General features: G+C 38.7%; 6 protein-coding genes and 1 pseudogene across 11 annotated transcripts; 6 read left to right on the top strand and 1 right to left on the bottom strand.

Moving 5' to 3' along the window:
* Nucleotides 1–288: 288 nt before the first annotated feature.
* LOC103421585 (triacylglycerol lipase 2-like) lies at nt 289–4,378 on the top strand. The gene is made up of 9 exons (XM_029107645.2): nt 289–581; nt 681–809; nt 2,209–2,349; nt 2,466–2,576; nt 3,037–3,180; nt 3,294–3,334; nt 3,509–3,588; nt 3,690–3,785; nt 3,939–4,378. Exons 1-9 carry the CDS (start codon nt 399–401, stop codon nt 4,259–4,261), a joined length of 1,248 nt encoding a protein of 415 aa, XP_028963478.2. The 5' UTR covers nt 289–398; the 3' UTR covers nt 4,262–4,378.
* Nucleotides 4,379–4,740: 362 nt separating this feature from the next.
* LOC103442141 (basic blue protein) lies at nt 4,741–6,276 on the top strand. The gene is made up of 2 exons (XM_070827359.1): nt 4,741–5,307; nt 5,754–6,276. The coding sequence occupies exons 1-2, from the start codon at nt 5,142–5,144 to the stop codon at nt 6,092–6,094; spliced, it is 507 nt and encodes a 168-aa protein (XP_070683460.1). The 5' UTR covers nt 4,741–5,141; the 3' UTR covers nt 6,095–6,276.
* Nucleotides 6,277–8,991: 2,715 nt separating this feature from the next.
* On the top strand, nt 8,992–13,901 carry LOC103442142 (uridine/cytidine kinase UKL1, chloroplastic). 4 transcript variants are annotated; one of them, XM_070827357.1, is made up of 15 exons: nt 9,017–9,315; nt 9,469–9,560; nt 9,698–9,767; nt 9,967–10,085; nt 10,323–10,419; nt 10,711–10,790; nt 10,968–11,162; nt 11,590–11,673; nt 11,759–11,819; nt 12,089–12,149; nt 12,243–12,336; nt 12,435–12,507; nt 12,826–12,908; nt 13,003–13,159; nt 13,396–13,901. In XM_070827357.1, exons 1-14 carry the CDS (start codon nt 9,144–9,146, stop codon nt 13,147–13,149), a joined length of 1,428 nt encoding a protein of 475 aa, XP_070683458.1. In that variant the 5' UTR covers nt 9,017–9,143; the 3' UTR covers nt 13,150–13,159; nt 13,396–13,901. The 4 variants fall into 4 exon arrangements, with proteins under 4 accessions (XP_017190172.1, XP_070683459.1, XP_070683458.1 ...); XM_008380899.4 differs by lacking the exon at nt 13,396–13,901 and having other exon boundaries at nt 9,018–9,315; nt 13,003–13,342; XM_070827358.1 differs by lacking the exons at nt 9,469–9,560; nt 9,698–9,767 and having other exon boundaries at nt 9,014–9,315.
* A 917-nt stretch (nt 13,902–14,818) lies between these two features.
* Nucleotides 14,819–15,861, top strand: LOC139188071 (receptor-like protein EIX1). The gene is made up of 2 exons (XM_070805103.1): nt 14,819–15,757; nt 15,832–15,861. Exons 1-2 carry the CDS (start codon nt 14,819–14,821, stop codon nt 15,859–15,861), a joined length of 969 nt encoding a protein of 322 aa, XP_070661204.1.
* A 116-nt stretch (nt 15,862–15,977) lies between these two features.
* Nucleotides 15,978–17,655, top strand: LOC103442720 (receptor-like protein EIX2; annotated as a pseudogene).
* Nucleotides 17,656–18,522: 867 nt separating this feature from the next.
* On the top strand, nt 18,523–22,372 carry LOC103442143 (uncharacterized). The gene is made up of 15 exons (XM_008380900.4): nt 18,523–18,789; nt 18,883–18,997; nt 19,130–19,241; nt 19,342–19,386; nt 19,480–19,547; nt 19,645–19,699; nt 19,803–19,882; nt 19,958–20,041; nt 20,117–20,230; nt 20,622–20,740; nt 20,841–20,958; nt 21,156–21,289; nt 21,384–21,537; nt 21,666–21,745; nt 22,056–22,372. The coding sequence occupies exons 1-15, from the start codon at nt 18,587–18,589 to the stop codon at nt 22,138–22,140; spliced, it is 1,566 nt and encodes a 521-aa protein (XP_008379122.3). The 5' UTR covers nt 18,523–18,586; the 3' UTR covers nt 22,141–22,372.
* Nucleotides 22,251–25,589, bottom strand: LOC103442144 (chloride channel protein CLC-b). Of its 3 annotated transcripts, XM_008380902.4 has the most exons (6): nt 25,187–25,589; nt 24,879–25,079; nt 24,611–24,788; nt 23,991–24,523; nt 22,755–23,904; nt 22,251–22,603 (listed from the first exon to the last, which is right to left on the bottom strand). In XM_008380902.4, exons 1-6 carry the CDS (start codon nt 25,387–25,389, stop codon nt 22,496–22,498), a joined length of 2,373 nt encoding a protein of 790 aa, XP_008379124.3. In that variant the 5' UTR covers nt 25,390–25,589; the 3' UTR covers nt 22,251–22,495. The 3 variants fall into 3 exon arrangements, with proteins under 3 accessions (XP_008379124.3, XP_070683456.1, XP_070683457.1); XM_070827355.1 differs by having other exon boundaries at nt 22,424–23,904; XM_070827356.1 differs by lacking the exon at nt 25,187–25,589 and having other exon boundaries at nt 22,424–23,904; nt 24,902–25,041.
* Nucleotides 25,590–26,047: the final 458 nt, after the last annotated feature.

Raw genomic sequence — 26,047 nt, 5'->3', positions numbered from 1 at the left:
GATATTTAATGTACCAGTTATATGCTTTTGGTACATTAAAAATTTTCTCTGCTTCAAGCCAACATCATATCTCACTACTATTCAGTCAAGCTAGAAATTAGGAAAAAAGGAAAAATAATAAAAGGGGTTTGAAAATTTTGAATTTTAACGATAATGATAAAATAAAAAGTACAATAAATAGTATTAAGATTAATTTTTTAATATAAAAATATAATTTTTCGTTAAAATAAACAGTTTTGTGGAAGTTCCCAACAGAAAAAGGTACAACTCGTTTTCCCACTCTGTTATGCTTCCCTTTTTCTTCAGCTATATAATGCCCTGAAAGCAGGCAACTTTCCTTTTAACATTTTTGAGGCGAAGCGAAAGCGATTTTATTAGAATTAGACTCTCATTTTGTTATGGCAGCAGTCTGGGTGAGCTTCTGCCTCCTAGTATCGCTTGCAGCACTTTCACCTCATCGAGCGCACGTCTCCACTTGGGGTTCACTATACGGCAGCAAACACGGTGCTGCGGCCGCCCCGACAGTTGGTATATGCGCGTCGTCGGTGGTTGTGTACGGCTACCCATGCCAGGAGTTTGATGTAAGACTTGAACTAATTAATTAAGCCAATATTGCAGATAATATATATAGTTTAGTGGCTTAACTTTAGTTAATTAATGGTGGCTGCATTTTTGTTCAGGTGACAACCCAAGATGGTTATGTATTGAGTGTGCAAAGGATTCCGGAAGGTCGCGGCAAAGGCAGCAGTGGCGGCAGCGGCGGGGGGATTAAGAAGCCACCGGTCTTAATCCAGCATGGTGTCCTTGTGGTAAGTTTTCTCCATACATCCTCGTTAATTACACATGATTTTCTCCAGTTTACGGGAATTCTTATGTATGATTAAGGTACGATCTCTCGTTAGTATCTTTCTCATCTCGCAATTAGGACGCAAAATTTTGCTCCTGTTTACGTTTAACTATGCTCTGCGTCTTTGATGAAGAATCATTATGGCATATGTTGATTAAAGTTTGCCTTTTCGTTCCACCACCACAATTTCAAATTATGAGAAATGTACCGAAAGTTGCTTTAGGCCGATCGTTACGGGCAAAAGTCAAAAAGGTAAATTAAGGTACAATGTAAGAGTGATTAACGCGTCATGTTATATTGTTATGTATGTAGACATGAGTTAAGTCAGACAATTAGAAATTTTTGTTGGTAATTTTCACACATTTTTGATAAATTTTTTTTTGTCAAATATTATAAATAGATAAGGGAAATATTATTAGTATTTCAAAAATTTCATTCTACACTCCTCGTAAGTATATATATATATTTTTTCTAAATATAGAAAATTTGAAGTATAAAATGAGAAATTTAAAGTGTCGGTAACCATTTTCATAGATAAAGTCCTTTAGGGTGCGTTTGGTACGTGGGACGGGACGGGACGGAACGGGACGAGGCGTTCCGTCCCGCGTTTGGTGCGCCAAAAATGGGTGGAACAGTCTGTTCCACGGGACAGATTTTGGGTGTTTTTGCGTTCCACCTCCCCCCTGGAACGGGTTTGTTCCACGTCTGTGGAACACAATGTTTTACCATTTTAAGACAAATATACCCCATGTCTTTTTCAAAAATTACACCTTCGTTCCGTCCCGTTCCGTCTGCGTTAAACGCACCCTTAAAATATGAAACTTCCACGTAAGTTACAAGAGGACATGTCACGTAAACAAGTTTCAATGCTTGGCAGAACTCATCGTCATATTACAAAAAATCAAATTTAAAGTTTCAAGAAGTGGCTCTGAATCTGATTGGATTCTTATGAGGAGGCAAAAAGGACCATCAGAACAGAAGCTGTCCAAAAAATCATGCACCGCCTCACGCATAAATCCAATGGTGCATAGTTCAAGATTCCTACATTTGTTTCTCTCAATATGGACTCTGTTGAAGTTGGGGTGTAACGTTTGCAGACGTAAGTTAGACAGGTTTTAACTAATAAGTGCACTACTTGTTGTATTGTACTAAGATTTTTTTGCAATAAAACATCAATATTTTCCTAAGTAGGTGAGAAGATGCAAGTTGGGGAAACTTATCAATTTCAACATGATTAAGAATCGTCTATTTGAAGTTTTAGGACATTCGAGTTTGAATCTTTCAGCCCGTTTACAATAGAATATCGTCTTTATCAAATATATCTATATTGGTGGGTTTCTATATTGTGTATGTTAATGCAGGATGGAGTCACCTGGCTCTTGAATTCTCCGGACAGAAATCTGCCATTGATTCTGGCAGACAACGGATTTGATGTGTGGATTGCCAACACCAGAGGGACCAGGTTCAGCAGGCGACATACTTCCATGGATCCCCGCGATCCGGTCCGATCTTATATGCACTTTCTTTTTTAATTCAGGATTAAATATCTGTTTTTTTATTTTTTATTTATTTTTTTATAGCAATTAGCTTAATGAGTTGTGATTTGTGACAATGGCAGAAATTTTGGAATTGGTCTTGGGATGAACTGGTGGCTTTTGATCTACCAGCAGTGTTTGATTTCGTGTATGGCAAGGCTGGACAGAAGATCAATTATGTTGGCCATTCCCTGGTGAGAATCAATATATTTGTTCTGTAAATGCACTTTTGAGAAATATAAAAACTTTTATGGAGATTGCTGGCTTATTTAGAAGTGCTTTTAAAGTGACTAAAAGTGTTTTTAAGAGAACGTGATTTTGGATTCAAATATTACTTGAAGTGTTTTTTTTTTCAGGATTCACATTCATTTTTACTAAAGATTAGTTCTAAAAATATTTGCACCAAAAATGCTTCCAACCATTTAAAAACACTTTCAACCAAGTAAATAGTATTTTAAGTTAACCATTCATTGTCAGATATGTAGGTTAAAACTCATGATAATGCGTAGTTGATTAGTATGTTTGTCACGATGGCATCCCAATAGATTTGAATTGATTTTCGCATACACATTTTCTACCAGTGCACGCTCCTGCAGCCCTGCTTATTTTTAACATTTTTTTTAGAAGAAAAACATGTGTTGATTTATTTGCCAGGGAACTTTATTTGTATTGGCATCGTTATCAGAAGGGAAACTGGTGGACCAGATGAAATCAGCAGCCTTGCTAAGCCCCATTGCTTATTTGAGCCACATGAACACTGCACTTGGTGTGGCTGCTGCCAAAGCCTTTGTTGGTGAGGTACTTCAGTTGTCAATAATTGTGTCAATGATTCCCCATACTAATTTGTAATACAATGTTTATGTCTTAATACATGTCACTAATTTTACTGAAATGCTTGATTTCCTCAACAGATCACTACGCTTTTCGGACTTGCGGAGTTCAACCCGAAAGGGTAAGAAAGACAAATTAACCACCCGTTTGTGTGTTACATTACGGAAGTATTTATGATACTACGTAAAGTGTATGATCGCTGTTCATTTATATTATACTTGTTAACTGATTATATTACGCGAAGGTGTTTGGGTACTATCGACTTGGTATAATTTGAGGTTTGTCCTAATTGCAGGGACCCAGCGGCTCAATTTCTGCAAGCTCTATGTGCTTATCCAGGGGTTTACTGCTATGACTTATTACAAGCTGTTACTGGTATAATTAGTCAGTTCTTATTATCTCTAATTATTATCGTGCATCTATCATAATTATAACACAATTATGCTAATCACCTTCCTAAATTTATCTGATTTAAGGCAAAAACTGCTGTCTCAATTCTTCCACCATTGATCTCTTCTTGGAGAATGAGCCTCAGTCAACATCCACCAAGAACATGGTGCACTTGGCTCAAAGTAAGTTCTTTTACCAAACTTAAAAGAGAGATTCTCGAACAGTAAGAAGTTGTATACAACTACGTATTAATTAGTCACATGATGAAACATTGTATTCAATTGACAATAAGACAATTTAAGTAGTTATCCATTGTGACATAAATTAACTTGCAGTTGTACGAGATGGGAAGTTGGCAAAATACAACTACGGCAGACCAGACTTAAACTTGATGCATTATGGCAGATTTAACCCTCCAGTTTACAACCTCTCCAACATTCCCCATGACCTTCCTCTGTTCCTCAGCTATGGCGGCCAAGACGCGCTCTCCGATTTTCGCGACGTGGCACGCTTACTGGATAGTCTAAAACTTCACGATGTGGGCAAGCTCACTGTTCAGTACATAGAGAATTATGCACATGCAGATTTCATCATGGGGTTGAATGCTAAGGACATTGTGTATAATCAAGTGACTGCATTTTTCAAGCAGCAACACTGATGTTACTAAGACTCAGGCCCAAAGGTTAACTAATGGACATGGGTCATGAGCTCAAGTAAAATGTACCCAGAAATTTTGAATAATTTTAATGCATATTTAGCGGAATTCCGTCAACAACTGTTAATATTAGTAGGAAATACTTCTTCAATCAAACTAAAAAGCAAATCCTTGCCAATCGATTGTTAATGCCAAAGGCAACAATAATTACAGTAATAATTATGTGCAATAACAGTCGAGTACATGAGTTTTGGTTCGTCTAAAGTGATTTTGAATATTTGCCCGATTTTGCTTCTAGAAAGGCTAAAATTGTTTTACGATAGAAGCTTTTGGTGTCATAGAAACGTTTTATAGAGAAATTACGTCATGTGCTTTTCTTGAAGCACTTCCAAATGCTTTCTCAAGAAACAACTGAGTTTCTAATAAAAATTTCCATGTATTTCTAACAAAAGTGCTTTCTTCATTTTGTAGCTGTCAGTTTCTGACATTTGCGTGTAAAACTTTTAGCTCTCACGATCAGCCTTCTAGTGAATATGATGACCAACATATCTTTGTTTAAACTCCAAGCTTCCTTCCTTTGCGGACAAACCAATTAGTTTACCAAACTCTCTGAATTCTTAACCTAATCTCACTTCACAAACTCAGCCTGTTTTCTCTGCAGAATTACACAAAAGCCTTGTCTAGGTTGCAGACTTGCAGTATACTACCTCATGCTTCTTGGGGCAATTTGGTAAATTGGTCTGCCCTTGATCAAATGTTCATCTTGTGAAACTCATCAAACATTACCAAATACAGCATATATATATAGTTGTATATGCATTGGAAAGCTCAGACCGTGAAAAGGAGCTAAGAGCAAATTTAGACTAGAAAGAATTAGAAGAGAATGGGGCGTACGAACACAGTTTTGTTGGTGTTGGTTTTTGCAGCTTTGTTCACAAAGGAAACCTTGGCGGCACAACATGTTGTTGGGGGAAGCCAAGGCTGGGAGGAATCCACAGACTTGAACTCATGGGCGTCCGGCGAGAAATTTAAGGTTGGCGATCAACTTGGTAAGTTACTTTACTTGTCACTTCGTCTCTAGACAAGACATCCGCTTTTTGGTAAATAATGGCTTCTCAATAAAGTATGGTCATGTCATCGATACCATTAGTAGATTGATAATATTGTCAATAACAAAATGTATCGACGTGTTATTGATACAGAATCCGTTCTTTAACAAAACGACGAATGGGATGCACAAAAAATTTACATGTTTGCAATAGTACCTCTCCTTCTAAAACTGGTTTATTATAAATACTTTTACTCATAAAAAGCTATCAAAAGTGTTTCTCCAAATAACACTTATATTACCCAAAAGCACTTTTCTACTAAGCATACAAACACGCTTTTTTTGGTTGTTAGAAAATGCTTATTTCATCCTTCCAACATAAAATTCTAATTACGTTGTGCTTGGTGTTATATTATGATAACCAATATAATTGATCTTTCTTGGCAGTTTTTAAGTACACCTCGGGGCTGCATAGTGTGGTGGAGCTACCAAACGAGAGCGCCTACAAGAGCTGCAACACCGGCAGTGCCCTAGACTCCAAGTCTAGCGGCAATGATGTGGTGAAACTGACCAAGGCCGGCACACGATATTTTGCTTGTGGCACTTTAGGCCACTGCGGCCAAGGCATGAAGATGAAGATCACTACTGTCGCCGGAAACACACCTTCTTCACCGTCGTCGCCGTCGTCTTCTGCAGCAGCTTCTTCTTCTTCTTCTTCCCTGCGTTCTGTCACTTCATTGTTTGGGATTGCTGCATTATCTGTCCCCCTTCTGCTTTCCATGTTTTAAACTTAGTGTTTTGGAGTATTTTGGGCCTGCTTAATACTACGATGGATGTATGATTTTATCTTCGATTTTGGAGATAAATTATGGTCAGTGATGGATTTGTAATTAAGCTATATTTTTGGTTTTGTTTTGTTGTTGATTGGAATTTTAAAGAATAGCATAATAAAGTGGCTGTGATTGGTTTTGTTTTTGGTTTCAAATAACTCAGAATTATTATTTGTTTACGAGAATTGATATATATTTCTTAGTGTAAACATATCGCTCTATAAAATAAATAAAAATATTACAAATTAACGATAATAAAATTATTTTATAAAAACTTAGTAACATGTAAAATGCGAGTTAAGTGATTCAATACAATAAAAGTTGAGACTGAATATCGTTAGATCAAACAGTTATTTGATAATGGATCAATGTATATCATTTATAGTTTGTTAATTATGGATATTCAACTATTGTAGAAGTTGTATATTTGCACGGAGTTAAAAGATTCTATACTTTTCTTCGCCAGAATAGGATGAAATTTATGATCTATCCTTGTTTTGTATCTGGGCGGAGTTGCCATTTAATACTACGGTTTAGTGATATTTCTCTTCACTTGTAAGTGAGAGGTCTTAGGTTTGATTATCACCAAAAGCGAATTTGAACCACATTATTGTTGGCTCATTGTGAGGCTAAGCCCACACGTGTTACTTGAAGAAGTGAAAAGTTTCAAATGCAAAGGTTGCTTGCTACTAGTTATACTTATAAGTTTTAGACTTATAAATTTAGAATCTGACAGTTCTCTTGCCTCTGTTCACCGAAGTTTTAACACCAATGAACTTGAAAGACCAACGTCTAATAGGTCTTCACGGCTAATTTAAGAATTGCTTAGAGTGTAAGTAAGGTTAGAGTTCAGTTAATTGCTATTGCTTGGACCCTAAGTAAAACTAATATTTGGTTGCTTAGGGAACAAAGGCTCCTAATACTTTCCTCGTAGGTAAGAGATTTGGTGAATCAATATTCATACAAAGGCTCCTAATACTTTCCTTGTAGGTAAGAGATTTGGTGAATCAATATTCATGGCTGACGTACACTCTAATTATCTCATAATAGAAAGATTCACTAGGGCTAAGTCTATATAAATACAAGGCTAAAGTCACTGCTCACACCACGCAAAAAGTCAGATGAACGCCTCATTTATGTCGTCATTTACACGTAACACATGAGTACAACACATATTGGGTGATGTATGTATGCACACAAGAGCCGTAGAGCTTAACACGTAGATTAACTTTCTGATATCATTAAAAAGTTAAAAGTTTCACCGTTAAACTTTATAATCATATATAAAGTCTCTTAAACGTGAAATGAGATTCACCATCTAAAAATTTGCACTTTATACCAAAGTCAAGAGGACTTCAACTTACGTAGATTTTTCCCCCCTCTTAAAAAGGTGGACAACTAATCTCGTGACAAGCCACGGTTATCCATTCATTCTGGACCTGGAGGGACTTCAAGGAATTTGAACTCTTAAAAAGGTGGACAACTAATCTCGTGACAAGCCACGGTTATCCATTCATTCTGGACTTGGAGGGACTTCAAGGAATTTGAACTCCGTAATTCAGTTTGATGCTTATTCCATGATTTTCAACTAGTGGAGCACAAATTCAGAATGGAAAACGAATTTAATTTTAACTTTCTTTTTATTTTTATTATAAAAAATAAATAGTGAGAAATGAGAATATGATAATTAACATCTAAAAGAAAAAGACTATCGGCCAAAATACTTCCACCAAATTCACCCAATCAATCAATTTCGGTTCTTGAAATTTGATCCAACGGCTACAAATAAGGAACCCCTTTAAAAGTTATAATAACTTTAGCCGTTGGATCAAATTTCAAGGACCCGAATTAAGTGATTGGATGGATTTGGTGGAATGGAAGGAAGAGGATCTCTTTCCAAAATAAAGCTACCAGGTGCCAATCTAAGATCAGAAAAATAAAAAAAAATGATGCTAGTGAAATTATTTTCCTAAACTATATTTAGTAGAATGTATAATATAGCGGATGATAGTTGAAATTATTTTTTAACTTATTAAAAAAAAGTAGTTCAATCGTAAACGTCACAGCATTTGGATTTGGATCCTCACCGGATCCCCTCCTTGGGGATCCTAGAGACCAATGCACGTGGATCGTTGATAAAAAATTGTGCGGTCACAATTTTTTCCTTTTTTATATTTTTCAGGCAAAACGAGGCCACTTTACTTTTAAAAATATAAAAAACATTTAATTGTGGCCACACGATTTTTGATCAACGGTCCACGTGCATTGATCCCTAGTATCCCTAGGAAGGGGATCCGACGAGGATCCAAATCCACAGCATTTGACTTACAAATATAATTAAAAAATTACCGTAACATTTCCTAATAATAATTATCACAAAATCATAGAATATTTTCTTGGTTTTTTTTAATCAAAATGATCTCTGAGATTGTCATAATTCATCACTTTGATCACTGAGATTTAAATCGGAAAAAATGGATTATGAGATTGTTTAGCGTCAATCATTTTGGTTTTTTTTTTTTTCAAAAACTCTTTGTTAAATTGAAGAAGCTACCAGTTCAAGTAAAGGGAATAATTGTACAAAAATATTCCTAATTTAACATAAAATTTTCACGTAAAAACTAAAATAATTGGTAATGGACAATCAAGAATAGTGAGGAGATATAAATAATTGGCAATTGGGCAATCAAGTAAGAACCACTTGGTGTTTTTTGCTTTAATTTTGTTGTTTGCCTTCGTGTAGGCTTTCTCTGTATCTTTTTGGCATCTTTGCCCTGGTATTGAAGTATCCAGCTCACCAAAAATAAAAAAAATAAAAAAATAAAAAAAGAGAAAAGAAAGAAAGCGTGAATCTTGCGCGCCTGGACTGATGGTGACGAAACGGCAGTCTCTGTCAAGCTGAAACTCTTAACATAATTTTTCACTTAAATTGCAGCGTCGAGTCGTTCTTTACCACATTCACTCCGAAACGCAAAACCAGAGAGCGAGAGAGGGAGTGTGGAAAACCATGTCGGAGAACGCGATGGCGATTGACTACGTGATGGAGAAAGCTTCTGGCCCCCACTTCTCGGGGCTCCGGTTCGACGGCATCCTTTCCTCTCCGCCACCTTCTTCGTCTCCCGGCCCTTCTACCAACCTCGCAGCCGACCCCCACGCCGCCAAACAGCCATTCGTCATCGGTAATCTCACTCTTTCGCTCTTCGTTTTCATTTCAATTCGCATTTCGTTGGCCCGTTGCACCCGATTCGGTCTCAGCTGCAACCGCATTTCAAGTTTAATTCAATTTCGTCAATTTCAATTTCAATCTCGTTGTTGTTACGATGCTTGATTAGGTGTTTCGGGAGGTACGGCTTCCGGTAAGACGACAGTGTGCGACATGATCATCCAGCAGCTTCACGATCATCGTGTCGTACTTGTCAATCAGGTTAGGGCTTTGTGCAGCTCCTTCTCGTTGCTTACCTTGCCTATTTATTTCTCTGCACGTACGATTTTCCGTTGTTAGTTGCTTAAGCTATATAATTAGTATAATTCTTTGATTAGTTTCATTTGGACATTCTCTAGGATTCATTTTATCGGGGTTTGACACCCGAGGAATCGGAACGAGTGCATGAGTATAATTTTGATCATCCTGGTAATCATTTTACCAATAAAGTTCGAATTTTGTTTCGTGTTGTTGATTTTAGCTAAGGAATTAGGCTGTGTGCTGTGCTATAATGTGCATATCTGACAGTTATGTAGTGACAAATCATGTTTTGTTGGGGTTCTTTTGTATGTCCTATAGGAACATTATTCATATAGTTTACTGATTACCAATTGGTTGTGTTTTTTAGACGCTTTTGACACCGAACAACTCTTGGATTGCATTCAAAAGCTAAAGAACGGGCAATCTGTCCAAGTTCCAATTTATGATTTTAAGACACATAGACGAAAATCTGATAGTTTCCGGCAGGTACTCAAATTATTTAGGTGTTTTCCTCCTTTTTCTTCCTTACGAGTAATTAGCTGGTTTTGCATGTAATAGCTTACTGATTACGCTGTACTATTTATTGTTATTATTAATATTCTTCTTCTTATATTACTTCTATTATTGTCTTTATGTTACCTTTACTGCTCATCTCAAGGTCAATTTTGACTTGTAATTGTCGTTTCTCTTCCCTTTTTAGCATCTGGTTTACTGTTTTGTCAGGTGAATGCTTCTGATGTAATAATCTTGGAAGGAATTCTGGTGTTCCATGACCAACATGTCCGCAATCTAATGAACATAAAGATTTTTGTCGATACAGGTCTGATCTCTTTTGTGCAATTCTTGTCGTATCATCATATTTACTGTCCAGTTAGGGTCCTTTGTGGTCATCACATCTTTTAGATTTCCATGGCTTTGTTTTGCATGACATGTTAGTTTGAGCGTTACTTGCGGACTTGATGTGGAAATTTGAGCGTTGTCTTGATATGGAATTTTCCTCTTCTTGGCCAGTCTCTGTATGTGTGTGAAGAGGAGGCCTTAACCTTTTCTTTTGGTTATGCTCTTTCTCTCTCTCTGAATATTTATCTTACTTTTTAACATATGTTAATAGATGCTGATGTGAGGCTTGCTCGTAGAATAAGACGAGACACGGTTGAGAGGGGCAGGGACATTAACTCTGTTCTTGAAATGGTAAGACCCAATTTGAACTTGGCTTATTGTTCTTTTCACAGGAGATGGGTTAGCCGTTATTTTGTTTAGTAGCGTTGGGTAAGACTAGAATGGCTTTTTGTAGTTTGTTTAGTAACTCTGCTGAGATTATATCATTTCCATTCCTGAAATCACACTGAGGCATTATGTATTGTGCAGTATGCCAAGTTCGTCAAACCTGCTTTTGATGATTTTGTTCACCCATCAAAGAAGTATGCTGATGTGATCATTCCCCAGGGAGGTGAGAATCATGTTGCCATTGATTTGATCGTGCAACATATTCGCACAAAGCTTGGTCAGCATGACCTCTGCAAAATATATCCTAATGTGTACATTATTCAGTCCACATTTCAGGTATGCCATATGTGTTCGTGTGATTTGTTGTTATATAGACATACTGTTCACCATCTGTCTTTTGCCGGAATTAGGAATCTGGTATTTGGCGTATTTGGCTTTGATTGTTGATTCCACAACTCGAGTACAAAAGATTTATTGTATGCCAAATTCAGTTATGCGTCTTGACTCTTGTTTTTAGTTTAGTTGCGTATGGGTCTTGTTTTCATAATTGAGAAACTTTCTAAACCGCATTTTCTGAGCACGTTTTGTGTTCTTCTCAAGTATTTTAATTTTCAGCTCTGAAAAGCATTACGAATCAGATTTCTTGTTTGACTGACCCAAGTAATTTAAGCATATAACTTGCAATGTGATGGACTTATGGACTTGTAACCTTAAAGCTTTTCCCAACAGTCTGCAATCAGATGACTATTTGCTCATTTTTCAGATAAGAGGTATGCATACACTGATTCGGGACCGAGAAATATCGAAACATGATTTTATATTTTATTCAGATCGGCTTATACGTCTGGTAATTTATATTCCTTGCCTATTTAATTTTCATAAATCTACCGGAGTTTTGCTTCCATTTTCTGATACTCTGATGTGGCCTCCAGGTTGTGGAGCACGGCCTTGGCCATTTGCCATTCACAGAGAAGCAAATAATAACTCCAACAGGTGTGCTGATTACATGTCTACAATTTCTTCTTACCTCACCCATACTCATTTCATAACTTGATTGCGACCTGTTCTGTTCGGCTTGGGGATAGTTATGAATTTTCCTTTAGATGGAGGGGGTGGGGTGTATTTTGATATATGCTATTTTGAGTAAATGGATAAATCTCGCACAAACATCGATTCATATTTAATTTGCATCATCTGAACTATAGCCTGAAAATGAGGAATATTTTGCAAGTCTTTGAAAATTTTCTTTTCTTATATACCAGGATCAGTATATACTGGGGTGGATTTCTGCAAGAAACTGTGTGGGGTTTCAATCGTTCGAAGGTGAGCGTTAAGTCAGGTATTGAATTTTAGAAGTTTTATTTGTCCGGCAGTCCTTTGTCCATGCCAACAACCTTTCCTTGTTTATTATGTCAGTGGTGAGAGCATGGAAAATGCATTACGTGCATGCTGCAAAGGAATAAAGATTGGAAAGATTCTGATTCACCGCGTTGGAGACAATGGAAAGCAGGTACCGTGGTTTTAAAGGAGAAAATTGACCAATGGCTATCTCATCCCTCTCAAACCTTATAAAAGTTGTGTATAACCGAGCTATTCCAACTTAAACAGCTTATCTACGAGAAACTTCCAAAGGATATTTCAGAACGCCATGTCCTGCTTCTAGATCCAGTCCTTGCTACAGGTAATCCCTTTAATCTCTCATAAGCTTGTTAGTTGATGGTGTTGAAGGAAAATTTTCATCGCTAGTTTTTTCTTCTTCTCATTGTTATACACATCAGTGGTAGGAAGATATCATTTATTTATGTCTTATGCCATTCCCGTTGAAAGACCATGTCGTGAGGCATGGTGTACAGTCTGAAAATTCAGTTGGTGTGGCACGTTAGATTTTGCTACCTTAAAACTGCAGTCCAGTTTTTGTTTTATTTATTTTTTTTTGGGCATAGGAGTCTTTGTTATGTGGTATGGCGAAGAAGTGACGATCAACCTTAACGGCTTGTAGGTAACTCTGCTAACCAGGCGATTGAACTGCTCATACAGAAAGGAGTTCCTGAAGCGCATATTATTTTCCTAAACCTTATCTCTGTGAGTTTTTTCTTGATGCTGGTTGATTACGCGTATTTTGTATGCCAATAACAACACATTGACTTAAATGCCCTACTATTTTCATCTGCCTTAGGCCCCTGAAGGAATCCATTGTGTTTCCCAACGGTTCCCGTCTTTGAAGATTGTCACTTCAGAGATCGATGTTGCGCTGAATGAAGAGTTCCGTGTCATACCAGGAATGGGTGAATTTGGTGATCGGTACTTTGGCACCGATGATTGATCAGAGATAAGTGCATAATTGTAGATTGGGATCCTGTATAATGTAGGGCTACGGCCTTGGAAACCTTCTAGTGTGTATTGGCGTTTATGTCCAAACTCTATAAATGGTTCAGCTTCTTTTTCTTAAATTGTTTCAACTTTCAACCCATGAGCTAACTGATGGTGGAATTTATAAAAATTACTGTGTGATGTTAGTTTCTTGGTCCTCATGCAATTGTAAAATTTGGAAGTGTTTTAAGAAATATAGGAGCTTTTTTGTTGCATTTGATCGCGTCTACTAGTTTCTTTGAACGAAGGGACCTATAAATGAACAATGCTTGAGTGCCTACTCAAGGACGAGGAGGGATTTCTATTCAAAACTCTTCGTGTTTGAATTACAGAGTTTTTGGGTTTATAATCAGAACCGTTCATATTATAAATCACTTTGTAATGATCATCTCTGCAAAAAAAGAATTAAAAATAAGGTCGTTTTAACGACTAAACAACATTAGTTTTAATTGACTTTTCGTAGAGGCGATCTTTATATAGTAATGTGTAATATGAACAGTTCTAATTATAAACACAAGTTCTATAAATCGAGAACGAACAATTTGAGTAGGAACTTCTACTCATCCTTTGAGTAACCAAATATTATTCCTTATTAATTGGATAATTTGGATTTTGTCTGGCTTGAGTATTTTTTTAAGGACTATGAATGCAATTGTAATAGTATCTCAAATTAATCACACGTTAATACGTTTTTTTTTAACCTTTTCTGTATGAGTGCTTGATTGGCTTCGAGTACCATCACATTCTGACATTATTCTTATAGGGTTGCAGGTTGCCTTCATCAAAAGAATTTGTCTTGTTCCCGGTTATGTACAGTAATCTCTCCTTAGTATCCTATTGACTATAATTGCGAATTTCAACTTACAAAGTCATTGTCATTGATCCCACGAAACTTGGAATTCCACGGAATACAAGACTTCCAACGGATTGATACTGTGCCGTAATCATTGACTTGGAAGGGCTGTGTCAAGATTGACCCCATTTGACCCGTTCTCAATGGATTTCCAACGTATGCGATGATCTTCAAATAGTGGTTTTGCATTCTGTTTTGTGCCGATAACACAAAGTCATGTAGACAAAAATTTACACGTGCTTTTAGATATTTGTCACAGAATGAGATAATAATAGCATACTCATGCAATGCGAAGAAAGTTGGGTTTCAGATTCATTCTCAACACGCCCTCTCATGTGTAGCGAAGTTTTGAGCCCAACACGTGGACGTGGACAACACAACTTCGGTGATGTAAAGCACATGTGGCCATTTGGCTTTACACGTGGACAACCTGCTCTGATATCATAAAGAAAATTAGAGTTCTACCATAAAACCAATTGGTAATATGGGAAGTAGCCTAACCCCGTATAAGCTCATGCAAGATCTCTCCTCCCATTAGGACTCATTGTCCACATAATGGAAGTCACGCGACACTAAGAGTCAAGACACTGACTTGGAAGTTTAGCGACTGTGAAGGGCCACCCATACACCATGCGCCTCCCCATTTTCCTTGAAGACTTAGAGAGTTCTTCTTTAAAAAATGACAATGTTTATACTTTTTCGCACTTTAAATATTGCAGATATCTTGAGACCTGCAAATAGTATCTCATTGCTTGCTCACATAAGAAGTATGGTTCACAGAAGTGCTTCCGTCCAACATTCAGGATTTCTGTTCTTTGAAACCACTAAACTTGGTTTCTGCAGTGCTGATCTTAACGTGGGATGCAAGGAAACTGAGAGGAAAGCCCTTCTCGAGCTCAAAGCGGGTCTCACAGATCCTTCAGACGGGCTTTTGTCTTGGGTGGGAGAAGATTGCTGTCAATGGAGCGGCATAGGCTGCAACAACGTAACTGGACGTGTGACTAAGCTCAATCTCCGCAATGAATTTTCAGATGGTGAGGATGGAACAGTGCACGCATTTGGCGGTGAGATCAACCCTTCTTTGCTTGTTTTGAATGATTTGATTCACTTGGATTTGAGCATGAATAACTTCGAAAGTGTTCGAATTCCAAACTTCATCGGATCACTAGAGAAATTAGAATATCTCAATCTCTCTAGTGCATCTTTCGGTGGAGTCATTCCCCACAATCTCGGAAACCTTTCGAGATTGCTTTCTCTAGACCTCAGCTATTATACTTCTGAACCGGTTGTGAATGAAATCCGTTGGCTTGCTCCTCTTTCTTCCTTAAAGTACCTAAACCTCGGAGGAGTAGACCTAAGCAAGGCTAACTCATATTGGCTTCCCACTGTCAATATGCTCCCTTCACTCGTTGAATTGCATTTGCCCTCTTGTGGACTTTCCGTCCTTCCTCTCACTCTTCCTTCCATGAATTTTGCATCCCTTTCGGTTCTTGATCTCTCATACGATGATTTCAACTCCACGTTACCTCCCTGGTTGTTTAGTTTGACTAAACTAGTCACCCTGGAAATGCACTCGACCAATCTCCACGGAGCACTTCCAGGAACATTTGGCAGTTTGACATCTCTTGGGATGCTTGATTTGTCGGAAAACTCAAACATTGAAGGACAGTTTCCAAGATGCTTGGGAACGCTATGCAGTTTGCAGACGGTAAATCTTCATATCAACAAATTTACTGGCGAGATTACTGATTTCGTTGATAGTTTGTCTGCATACACAAACAGCCGCTTAGAGAGGCTGGATTTGGGATATAACAGCCTGAGAGGAAAACCGCCTGATTCTTTGGGAAATCTTAAAAGCTTAAGAATCCTCAAATTGTGGCATAACTCATTTCAGGGTTCGGTCCCAAAATCTATCGGAGACTTGAACTCTTTGGAGGAGTTGTACATTTCACACAATCAAATGAGTGGGATCATCTCCGAAAGTCTTGGGCAGCTGTCGTCGCTGACTACACTAGATATCTCGGAAAACACATGGGAAGGTTCGATTACAGAAGCTCATTTCATGAAACTTGGAAGCCTAAGAGAGGTTGAAATATATAACACTTCCCCAAACATTTCCTTAGTTTTCGACATTAGTTCTGATTGGATAGCTCCCTTTAGACTGAGATACTTGAACATTAGGTCATGCCAACTAGGTCCTAAATTTCCTACATGGCTCAGAAATCAGACTGAGCTGGTCACTCTGGTACTCAACAATGCTAGGATTTCAGATACCATACCGGAGTGGTTTTGGCAGTTGGATTTCCAATTAGATCAACTAGATGTCGCTTATAATCAGCTAAGCGGCAGGGTGCCTAACTCATTACGATTTATTGAACCGGCAATGTTGATTTGAGTTCAAACCGCTTCGAGGGCCCCCTCCCACTCTGGTCATCAAACATTACCATGTTGTATCTTAGAGATAATCTGTTTTCTGGGCCAATTCCTCGTGACATTAGTGAAGTAATGCCCTCTCTGTTGGATCTAGACATTTCTCGGAACTCTTTGAATGGAAGCATTCCCCTGTCCTTGGGTAATCTAAGCCAATTAACAACCATGGTCATCTCAAATAACCAGTTGTCTGGTGAGGTTCCTGACTTTTGGGACAATATGCCATCATTGTACATCGTAGATGTGTCGAATAACAGTCTTCCAGGTTCAATCCCAAGATCCTTAAATTCTCTTACTTCACTCAGATTCTTGATACTCTCTAGCAACAACCTTTCCGGCGAGCTTCCTTCCATGAAAAACTTCACTTACATGAGGAGTCTTGATCTTGGTGAGAACCATTTCTCTGGATCTATTCCGGCTTCCATAGGAGAAAGCATGCCCTCTTTGTTGATTTTCCGTTTGAGGCTCAACTCGTTTAGTGGAAGCATCCCTTCGCAGTTATGTGGCCCTTCAAGTCTCCACATATTGGACCTCTCACACAACTATATTTCCGGAAATGTTCCCTGCTGCATAGGTAACTTAACTGGCTTCGGACCCGAAGTCACAGATAAAGTTACAGAAGATTATCTTTCCCAGGGAAGATTGAAGGTAGTGGCGAAAGGAAGAGTGCTCGAATATGATTCCATCCTCTACCTCTTCAATAGTGTCGATCTTTCGGACAATAACTTGTCAGGAGAGATGCCATTAGGCCTAACAAGCCTTACAAGGCTGGGGACTTTGAACCTGTCCATGAATCAGTTGACAGGAAATATCCCGGAAAAGATCGGAAACTTGGAGTGGATAGAAACTCTCGACCTATCGAGCAACAAACTTACGGGATTATCATGTGGTTCACCATCATGCGCAATGAGCTTTTGTCCAGAAGGAACAGGTGTAGAAATTTGTTTGGCATCCACGAATTTTGTACGTCTGAGCAAATCCAATGCATATTTGGCCTGGTTCAAATGCATTGATTGCCAAAGTACGAACTTCCGAATCCACACCCAAGAGGTAACTGAGAGGACCCAAGTCCTTCATCGAAAACAAAGTCCGCAACTTCTTGATCAAACGAGACATTTGTTGAGGGTTGTTTTTCTAGTCACACCACCATTTAACTCTTGTCAGCCAGAAAATTAGTGAAAGTTTTAATTCTAATTATGTTCGCTTCTGAAAAGACAATAATTGTAAATTTTGCTTTCGAGAAAATGTTCAGACATACCAAGACCGGAAAGTTTGGTGAATTTTCGGCGACGATAAGCCGAAAACAACCGGGGATAAATTTTCATCTTCACAGCACTTAGGGGATATATCTCCGCAGACACAGGACTGGCTGTCATAAAACGAGGAAAATGTAGATGTTATTGGCCTCGGTTTTCAGCAGTGAGGTCTGCATCATTGACTTGCAATTCCTTTGTTTTTGTTTTCTTATCAGAGACTTGGGAACTTTTCGTAACAACAACATTATAGTTGACGACTCCATGTCCAAATCTTTCACCTCTTAATTTTTCCACGACGGCATATAATCTTTCACCTCTTAAGTGTTTTCGTCTCTGCAGCACTGACCATGACGTGGGATGCATGTATTTTGAGAGGAAAGCCTTTCTCGATCTCAAACAAGGCCTCGTGGATCCTTCCGACCGAGTTTCATCTCTGGCAGGAGAAGATTGATGCAAATGAAGTGATTTTCGTTACAAAAGTTGACTGAATAACAGATGATCATTTTTTAAAAGGAATTTCAAAAACTCATCTACTTGTTAAAAACGCCCTTAATATATTAGAATATGACCACTTTTGTCCAAGAATAGGCATTTATGCTAGAAAACGAACAAAATTAACCAAACCCAAATTGGTTGAGTCAATGTCACTACCATCTTCATTAACACGTTAAGGACTAATTTGGGACAAAAAAAGTTAGACGACCGAAATTGAACAACTGCTATAACTCTGGGGAAATTTTGTAATTAGCAGCTTTCTCGTTTTTAACCGTTGAGATATTTCCACCAAAGTCCATCAACATCTGTTTTGTCTATTATCCATTCCCGCCAGAGAGCAACGGCCGCCGGACAACATGCCTCTCTGCTTCCTCTCCGTCCGTCCTCCTCCGCCTCCACTCATCACCTGCCACGTGTCCCCAACCGCAGTGCGTCCCCCGCCGTCTGCTTCAGCACCACCACAAGTACCAGCAGCACTACCTTCTCTCTCACTGAGCCCTAGCTCAACCCCTCCTCCGCCGCCGCTAACCTGCGCCCTTCACTGCCCGCACTTCGAATCGTAACTCTCAGCTCAAATCCCTATTAGTTTATTTTCTCATAATTATTGTTCGTCTTGATTTAAATTTTGTTTTCTGTTCGGTGTATAATTCAGGTGCTCCGGGTGTACGCACGAGTTCAATCTCCACCGTCCGGTCATCGTCGATGAGGCAACGGAGTTCTTCAAGACAGTTGGAGTCTCAGATTTCACTTTTGACAGTTGCAAATTGGTGCTTTACTTAACTTCTTTTTCCCCTTAATTTCGTAAAGTTTAGGCCTTTTCTTAAAATTTAAATAAAATGAAATATCTTTCTGGTATTGGTTAGGGTTTTGATCTTGATACTATCTGGGTTTGGTGTTAGTGGGGATGGCGGTGTCGCGCAAAGTTAGCCGTTCGTGGCTCACCGGAAAACCCCCTGATTGGGCTTTATCAGGAGGGAACTCATAATGTAGTAGATATTCCTCAATGCAAAGGTCCCAATCCTAATGACTTTATATTTGATATTTAATCCTTGGATTAGTGTTAAATTCTATATTTTTAGTTTAATTTATGTTTTCTTTTCTGTTTTTGCAGCTCATCATCCAAGTATAAATGCTGCTGTGGAGCTGCTTAAACAAGGTCCCTTTTCGGTTATTAAAACTCAATGTTACCTGCTTTCATTTCCAGTTTTTGAGTCTTGAATCATTTATTACTTCTTTGTATAACATTCAGGTATTACTGAACTACGCATTGAGCCATATGATGAAGATGAGGGGACAGGTGATTTACGATATGTGCAGGTGACTGATGTGATTCAAAATAATGAAAATGCGCATAGAAAACATGTTAGTAAGTTGTAGTGTTTTGGAATTCAATTAATAGTGGTGCTGTGTGTAGATGGCTGTGACAACACACAATACTTCCCTTCCCGCTTCCGAAAGATATAAGAATGGTTAGCAGCTGAGGTCATCAGAGTTATTCTAGAAAGAGCTTTTATGTGATACACTGATATTGATCTGAAATCTGATTAACATATAAATTACATCTCTTTCTAGGTAAAGTGCAGGTAGCTTTAGTATGGAATTCAAGAAACGAAAATTCGCCGAGTTCGGAGAAACTGCAAGCCTTGGCCAATGTGAGCTAGCTACTTCATTTCATTGCTGTAAATATTTTCTTTTAAAGGATCTATGATCTGTATACTTGTTTCCAGTTTATGTGGAGAAATGGTGGGCCAAGGAGCAAGGTCAATCTGATTCACTCTGTATGGGCTAACTTTCAGACATCATCTAACAATGTGAGTCCAAAGGGTTAATTTTAGGAGATTTTACTAAGTTATTTTGAATTTACGTATGTTTACTCGGTGATGCAGATAATTTTTGGAAATAGATGGAGACATCTTTTAGGGGAAAGAGACTTTTGGGAACATGTTGGAGGAATTGATATTTCCTTGGCTCCGTCCAGTTTTGGCCAAGCAAACACAAGGGTATTTTAAACATATTAGTTATTAACTTATTACCCAACTATTCAAATTTGATTCAAATGCACAATTTCATTTCCAGCAACATCAACTTCCATTCAATTTATGAACGTAGAAATTAAAGCCTTGTCAACCACTTAAAATATTCTTAAAACAAGAAAAAAGAAAAAGAAAACCCTTCTTAGAATGCAGAGATATTACAGTAAGTGTATAGTTAAATCCCAAGGGCATAATAATTTGAAGGATGTAAACAGAATGAACCTTTGGGTTTTTTATCGGACCACCTATTGAACCTGTTTTCTGAAACTTGACTATGGAAATCCCTACATTTTTAGTCTTCCGTTTCTTGAAAAAGTTTCCACTCAATATCTCGTGGCCTAATGCTACTCCATCCCAGGCTTTTGATACCTTGCTTCGGAAGCTACAAAAATATGTCCCTCAGGGAGCATCTGTTGCTGATTTGTATGCAGGAGCTGGTGTAATTGGATTATCATTAGCTGTGACAAGAAAATGCAGGCAAGAATTGGGATAATTGTAAAAGCACTGGTATAAAAACTCAAAATTTCAATCTTTATGTTTAGATATGTTCTAAAATGGAGTCATAATTGTTGTCTAGGTCTGTTCGATGCATTGAGATTAACAAAGAATCAAAAGTATCCTTTGAGAAGACAGTTGACCGCCTGCCAAACTCGGTAGAGAGCAGCATCAGCTGGCATCTTGCAGACACTTCTAAAGTTAGTAACCTTTGGAAAGTTTATGATCATATATTTCTGAAGTGTTAACCCCAGAGTCTCATGCATGTGGAGATCTCAGTTTTTTTTTATCTATATTATAAGGTGTATAAAGCAATTTCTAAAACCGTTGTTATTCCGTTGTGATTGTGGTGGAATAGTTGAGAACTAACTTTATAAATTTCTCACAAATAACCTAGGAACCTCTTTCTTGGATCATGGGATCAGATGTACTTGTTGTCGATCCTCCTAGAAAGGGACTGGATGCATCTCTTGTTGATGCATTGCGGGGTATAGCTTCAGCAAAGCGTAAAGCTAAGTCGTCCTCGGAGAGGTTAGGCCATTTCTGTACTCAAAATATTGAAGTCAAGGACCTCACTGGTGGTCCCTGTGGATAATTAATTCAGCTCGTTTATATGTCAACTCAGTTCAAGCTCAAGGGGTAAGGATGAGAAGAGACCATGGATGCTGCGTGCAAAAGAAGCTTCAGTTCAGATCGGAAGCGAAATTATTTCAGAAGATAGTAAATCATGGCCTCAAACCCTTATTTATATAAGTTGTGGATGGGAAAGCTTCAAAGAGGTATAAAGTGTTGCTATGATATTTCACGAAATTAGATTATTCTCTGCTCTGATTATTCCATCCCGTCTTCATCTACTTTATTGTTACCTTTTCTTCCTCTACCTAATTAGGGATTAATGTTTCAACAGGATTGCAAGGATTTGTTGTCTAGCAAGGCATGGCACTTGGAAAAAGCTCATGGCTATAATTTTTTCCCTGGAACCCAGAGGTATCTATCAGTTTCTTCTCTTTTGGCTCCTTTCTCCTTTCCAATATATGATGCATCTCGTTACATTTCAATTGGATCGAAATTCCGGATAACTGATTTTTGTGATATATTATCAAGATTGCCAACATTTCCTTCAAACACTATTTTCTTTCTGGTTCTTATCAAGGTAGACTTCTCAGAAAATCCAAGCTGTTTGAATGACTAAATTGAATGTAGCATATATTATACTTTTAATTTGATACATATTCTCATTTCCAGATTCTTTTTTACCCAATTGTGCATGATAAATGTTCTTTTGCCATGATTGCAGCATCGAGGTTTTAGCTGTGTTCAAGAGGGGCCAAGGAAGCCCAAAGAAAAAGAGAACAGGAATAAAGCAGAAGAAACGCTTGTAAACAATTCTGAAAGTAGGATTTTGCAGTGAGTTTCAGTGATGACCGTTTGAAGATTTTCTGGGTTATTAACTTATTACAGGAAGACGAGTGGGAGTATCTAGTAGAGAGAATTTAACAAAACCAAATCTTCTATCTTTCTTTCCCTTTTGTAGAAAGGGATTTTGTTCACCATCGGCTGGAACATGTGTAAAATGAATAGTTACAAATGAATGAAATTGCACTATGTTGTATATCTACCTGTCTCCTTGTGAATTGGATGAAAAGAATAAATAATTTAGAAAATTTCAAAAGATGAAGAATGCATTTTCTTCCATCAGGAAAGCTGCTAGTTTCGTTGGCTGAGGAGAAGATGTTTTCAGTTCCCCTTCTCTCTGCCTGCAGATTTTGTGAGATGTGGAAAGGCATTCAAAATGTTGTAGGCTATTAAATCCTGCCTGGTTAAGATCCCAACAAGTGGAGGCACCTACAACAGACACACATCGAGGTTAGTGGTATTGCCATCTTTACCAACTGTGCTCAGTGGACGGAATGAATATGCTCATGGGTAAGTAAGTTTTTACTCTCATTAACAAGTGCATTGTGTTTAGTAAAACGAGAATGATTGCTATACTCACCCCGGATGCTTCATACTTTGGCACAATGAGCAAATGGCGAAGTCCCACTTGCCTGAAAAGAACCATAGCTTTTGCCACAGACATGCCTTCCATAACTGTGTAAGGTGTTCTATTGGTGAGTGGATGCAGATCTACATACATCTCCATTTCGTCCCTTGTCACAGCCACCTCCTCGATCTTTGCTTCCCTCTCGACCAACTCAACTGAGGTAAATTTCTCTCTTACTTCCCACTCCTCTGTTCTTCTTTTCTCTCTTAGGAACCATTTCTTTTTCAGCACCTGAACAAGGTGAGCTCGAAGAATTAGTCCATGTACTTCTGTTGCCCCAACAGCCAATCCCATTGGTGGCACCACTTCTTCTACAACAGGGAAACCATTGTGTGTGGTGTTTCGCAGGACCTCCACAATACGATCCACCTTTTCAATTCCACGGAGGGTGACTACTGGCGGCTTGGCATCAGCGAGCTCACCTACTGTCAGATTTCTCATCCATGGTTCTGGATGTGCCTCCAAGAAAGGCAAACCTTTTAAGTGCAGTATAATCTCATAGATGCTCGGGTTGAAACTGTCTCCAACTGTTTTGGAAATCAGGAGGACAATCATTGTTATGGGCAGCAAGAGGAGGTTGTTGGTGAGCTCAAGAAATATGACACATAGTGAAATGGTCATCCTCATTGACCCTGCCATTAGGGAAGCTGCGCCAAGAACAGCGAAAAGCCCCTGGTCAATGCTCGTATATGATTGCATGGCAATTCCAAGCAGACGGCCATAAGCTGAGCCCATAAGGATGATGGGAAGGAAAAGTCCAGACGGCACAGCAATTCCAAGGGTAAACAATCCTAAGATGCAATATAGTACGAAGAAGATTAGGAGGGATAAAGGACGATACTCAGCGGAAGTGTTTGTCGAAAAGATGTTTCGAACTGCATCATCATTGGTGGCAAGGAGAAGAGTAGCTAGGTCATTGTAGTGGCCATCTGGGCAGTTGAACTTTTTGTAGTTTCCAGATCCTTCATTGGTGGGACAGACGGACTCCGAGAGAGAGGAGTTACAGGGTGTACATTCGACAAGGAAAGGGAGACCATATAGGCATGCAGAAGTAAAGAGTGATACAGTGAGACTGAGGAGCAGCTTGTGAACTTTTCCCTTCCTGCCAGAAGAGTAAACCAAGAAGTAATTAGTATCGAATTGACATCGTGGTGTGTCAGTTTTCATATTTGGTTTAGGGTTGCTTACTGATTTATGAGACTGTATAGTCTGAGGATCTTGTCGAGAAGATAGTTGTACATGCTTCCCCAAACTCCACCAATAATGCCAATTACAGCTACGGGGATGATATCCCACGCATGGTATGTTACAGTAACAGTGCTTACGTCGAACATGATAAGCCCTCCTTTCCCGAAAAGCCCACATTCCCCAGAATTGCATATTTGGATAAAAGCTCTAAGCACCACAACCACAATGGCTGTGCTGAAGAAAGTTCTCCAGAGAAGGGCACTCCTCCACCAAGTTGCCACCTCTTCAAGGGCAAACAGTACACCACCTACAGGAGCTCGGAAAGCTGCACATACCCCAGAGGCAGCACCACAGGTAATGATATCTCGCTGGTCACAGTCATTGTTGAAGTAGCGGAGCCAACCCCATTTAATACGGTAATTGTCAGGTCCCCCTTGACCTAATAAGGAAGCAATGCAGCTTCCAATGTGCACAAGAGGTCCTTCTTTTCCAAGATCTAGGCCTGCAGAGACGGCCCCAATGCTTCCGAATATCTACAAGATGAAAGTTTTTGTGCCACTTAGCTTAATAAATTATGAAATTATATGAAACCAATGTTCAATTGAAAAATGAAAATCGACCTTGACAATCATTATTGTGGCACCAAACATATTCGGTGTGTCAACTCCGTTGAGATATGCTTTGATTTCAGGTATACCGGGTCCAGCTGCAGTCGGAGCAAAACACACACAGAGAACAGAAGCACTAGCGGTCAGTAGAAGATTGACTCCGGCTATAAAGATGAACCCCATCAGGTACCTACACGGTTACACCACACGATTCCCATATTGTTTATGCGATCATAGGCATTTCTACAGACTATAATACGATATCTGGATTGCAACAAACCTTTCTTTCTCAATGAAACTAACCGCGGCAAGAAGCTTGTAGCCGGCAATATTCTCAGTAGCGAGGTTAATGAGGGTGGCAATTATACCAGTTAGGAGTCCAACAAGGAAGGCAAGGATCCATTTCAAAAATACATACTGCAAGACTTGGACTTTGGTTCTGCTTCTCCAGTCATGCATAAACAGATCGTTCTCATTGATCCTGCATCAAACCAACTTCAATTCAATGTGAAGAAGATCAACATAATAAGGATTCAGGTTCTTCTTTTCGATAATGGAAAACTAGAAACGGGTTGTTCAAGTCGTTACTCGTAGTCCAAGCTCTCGATATGGGAGACTTTGGCTCCAACCATAGCCAGTGGAGTGGAAGAAAGTGTCCGGTTTCTCTTGAGGAGGAGTGGTTGGTGGAGAGCAATGCTCTCCGGATCTCTTTCTTCTGCACCAGTTTCTTGCATGGTTTGCGGAACTGCAGCTTCGGCGTATTGGTTCGAGTGTTCCTCCATCGGGCTCATGGAAGCTGCAGAGCGAGAGAAACAGAGAGCTCTCAAACTCTGAGTCTGAAGTGATCCAGCTACACGTATTGACTAGGATATTAGATTGCCTAGAAGCTAAGAACTGCTGGTATCACGCAATCCATATTTTCTGTATAATTAAAGAAACACGTATAGATAGACACTTGTTTGATTTTGTACATACAGGATACATGGCAACAGTGGCACTGCTCTTACATATAATTATATATGCCCATGCATATCACATGTATAGTTAATTATAAAAAATAGACGAAGTCTTTTTGACAAAAAGGGCGATACTAAGTGAAAAAGGCTTTTCGCTTTGCGAGAGTCCAGAAAAAACGTCTATAGTACACGGTTGTATCTTTGCTTTGCAAAAAAACTGTTTTCACGACTTGAACTCGCGATGTTTTGATCGTAAAGAAAAAAAAGAAACAAAAATGGTCTGAATCTTTTTTTTTTTTTTAAATACGATATTTCATTCATTAATAAAAAAAAAACATAAAATCACTTTAAACTTTAAAAGCGTAAAATGTAGTTAGCCCAAATACAGTTACTGGATTGATAATCTGCACAAGGGGCCTCCCTGCAAAAATGTGCACTGTCTGTGAGTTGTGTTTGGATATTCCATATTGACAAAGAAGAATTTACATAAAAT

This window comes from Malus domestica, chromosome 09, assembly GCF_042453785.1.
Source record: "Malus domestica chromosome 09, GDT2T_hap1".
Classification (NCBI taxonomy): Eukaryota; Viridiplantae; Streptophyta; class Magnoliopsida; order Rosales; family Rosaceae; genus Malus; species Malus domestica.
Note: the sequence above shows the minus strand (reverse complement) of the source record. Positions and strands in the feature narration are given on the sequence as shown.